The 2,164-nt window shown below is 37.0% G+C and overlaps 1 protein-coding gene across 1 annotated transcript; it reads right to left on the reverse strand.

The window, feature by feature from the left end:
• Nucleotides 1–1,120: 1,120 nt before the first annotated feature.
• On the reverse strand, nucleotides 1,121–1,999 carry LOC105560970. Its single transcript, XM_012010535.1, has one exon. The coding sequence runs from the start codon at nucleotides 1,536–1,538 to the stop codon at nucleotides 1,197–1,199; it is 342 nt and encodes a 113-aa protein (XP_011865925.1). The 5' UTR covers nucleotides 1,539–1,999; the 3' UTR covers nucleotides 1,121–1,196.
• Nucleotides 2,000–2,164: the final 165 nt, after the last annotated feature.

Here is a 2,164-nt window from a genome sequence, read left to right on the forward strand (position 1 = left end):
ATTGTCTTACCTCTCTTTCAAGGTATTGTGTAACGCGGGAGAACTCTTCATCTTGATTCACGTCCCGTTCTTGCCACTGTACTTGTGACACTGAGCCATTAGGAGTAATTCCTAAAGTGGGCATAGTCTTAATCAGTCTCTCGAGCTGTCTAACAAAATCAGCGATTTTCTCAAACAATGGTTTATTCATTTGGAACTTTGGTATTGTTGCTCCAAAATCATCAGGTCCTATTCCTGCTCCTTCCAATGTTTGACGCTGTTCTGTAGTCAACGTCATTGATCTTGACCATCCTAACAAATTCTTTGTTGGAAGCCCTGCTGCAGCTTCGGTTGGTATCAAGTCAGCCGGTAAATTCCAATCCCGATTACGTTGTGGGTTGATGGTATATTGTAAATCTTCCAATATACATAATGCAAGAACTTTGGGTGTGGGAAAACTTTCAGACTTATAATGTGTGTTTGCTGCTACCCTCCCAAAATGTCCTTGGGCACCTGGCCATGCTGGAAAAGAAATTTTATATTTAGTTCCAGCTCCATCATTGGTATTACCGATCGACATTAGATATTCTCCAATCGGTTGTGGCAATGGATAGTTCTCACTTCTTACGTAGTCAAGAAATCTTCCCTCTTCAAAGGTACTTTCACCATAATAAGTCTTGATTGTAATCATTCTTGCATATAAATGTTGTGAACAGTACCATAAAAACATACTTTTTGATATGAATTTAGGAAAGCTTCTATCAAGTGCTTGTAAAGCATCGTATTGTCTTTCGACAAGTGGAACAAATCCTTCGGCAGTAACTGAAAATTCGTTAGTAGCGTTGTACGGTACCAACCTCTCGAATCCATCGCAGTCGAAATCGATCCACATAGGATCGTTCTTTGGTTGAGTAGGCTCTGTTGCTAAATTTTTAGGTTGTGGCCTTACTGCTGGGTTCAATTGAGGCAATGGAGGCGACACCGGTCCTGGTGTGTTCTTCACTTTTGGTCCCTTACGTTTAGCTGGAAACGACTTTTTCTTAGAGACCTCACTCGTTTGTGCTAACTGAGGATCCTTTGGATCCACAGAAATAGTCTCCTTCTGTTTCTGCATATTAGATTCCATCTAATACACCAATTATTAAATGTAACAAATAAAAATTGGGCGTGACCAATAACATAATCTTACGAGTTGAAAAATTACATATATTGAGATATCATGTATACGAATAGAAGAAAATATTATGAAACGCACCTGCGCCACCACGAATAGTAACAGCGTATCTAGGCCAATCAAGTGGAGCATCATCGGTATCAACGACCATTTGCTTCAATTCTCTTTTACGTTCAATGGTATAAGGTGGGGGCATAAATTTTGCAAAGCATTGTCCAATAATCATGTCAAACTCTATCCATTTTGTTGGGACACAGTCAATACTTGATTTTCCACCTTTAGTTTTCTCAGCAATAAATTCTACTAGCTGATATAAGTAAACTTTCTCAGCCATTATTATTGCAATATAGGGTCGATTCAACACATGCTCATTTCTAGAAAACATTAAAAAGAGGTCATATATATATAAATATATTAATGATAATGATACGATATCATAAAGATAATGGGTAAGACACGGATTGATTCGTGTTAATGTAATTGATTTGTACTTACCACGATTTCCTTGAACGTCTAGCGATAATAAAGAATTATGAACCTCGATATAACCACGATTTGACTGCGTTTAAGGAGCACACGCGAGAAACATTGTTTTGTTATTCGTAATTAAAAATTGAACGACAACGGATAGTGCAATGCTGTACGCTGGGAAATTCGAACCCCTACCACTGGGCGTGCGTAACATATTTATTATTTAATTAAATATCTTTGTACTTTGTACTAGTTTTTTGTTATTATTTCTTATTCGTGTAGAAATGGAATCACGAAAATGTTTTTCTCTTTGCCTATCCGATTGGTTCTTATTTCTAGCTGTACCATCTTATGTTTAATTCTATTTACGTTACATCGTATTATTCGCTCTGACGGTAAACTATTAAGTTGCCACATTTTAAAGTCTTTAGAGTTAGTAGGATATTCGAAAATTTTACTTTCCATGGATTTCCTTCGATTTCAATGTTCCCTCGATCTATTTGCGAGCAATTAGTAATTTTCATTATGAGAAGGATTACA

The sequence above is a fragment of the Vollenhovia emeryi genome, unplaced genomic scaffold (assembly GCF_000949405.1).
Source record: "Vollenhovia emeryi isolate VEMERY1.0 unplaced genomic scaffold, V.emery_V1.0 DF939216.1, whole genome shotgun sequence".
Taxonomy (NCBI): domain Eukaryota; kingdom Metazoa; phylum Arthropoda; class Insecta; order Hymenoptera; family Formicidae; genus Vollenhovia; species Vollenhovia emeryi.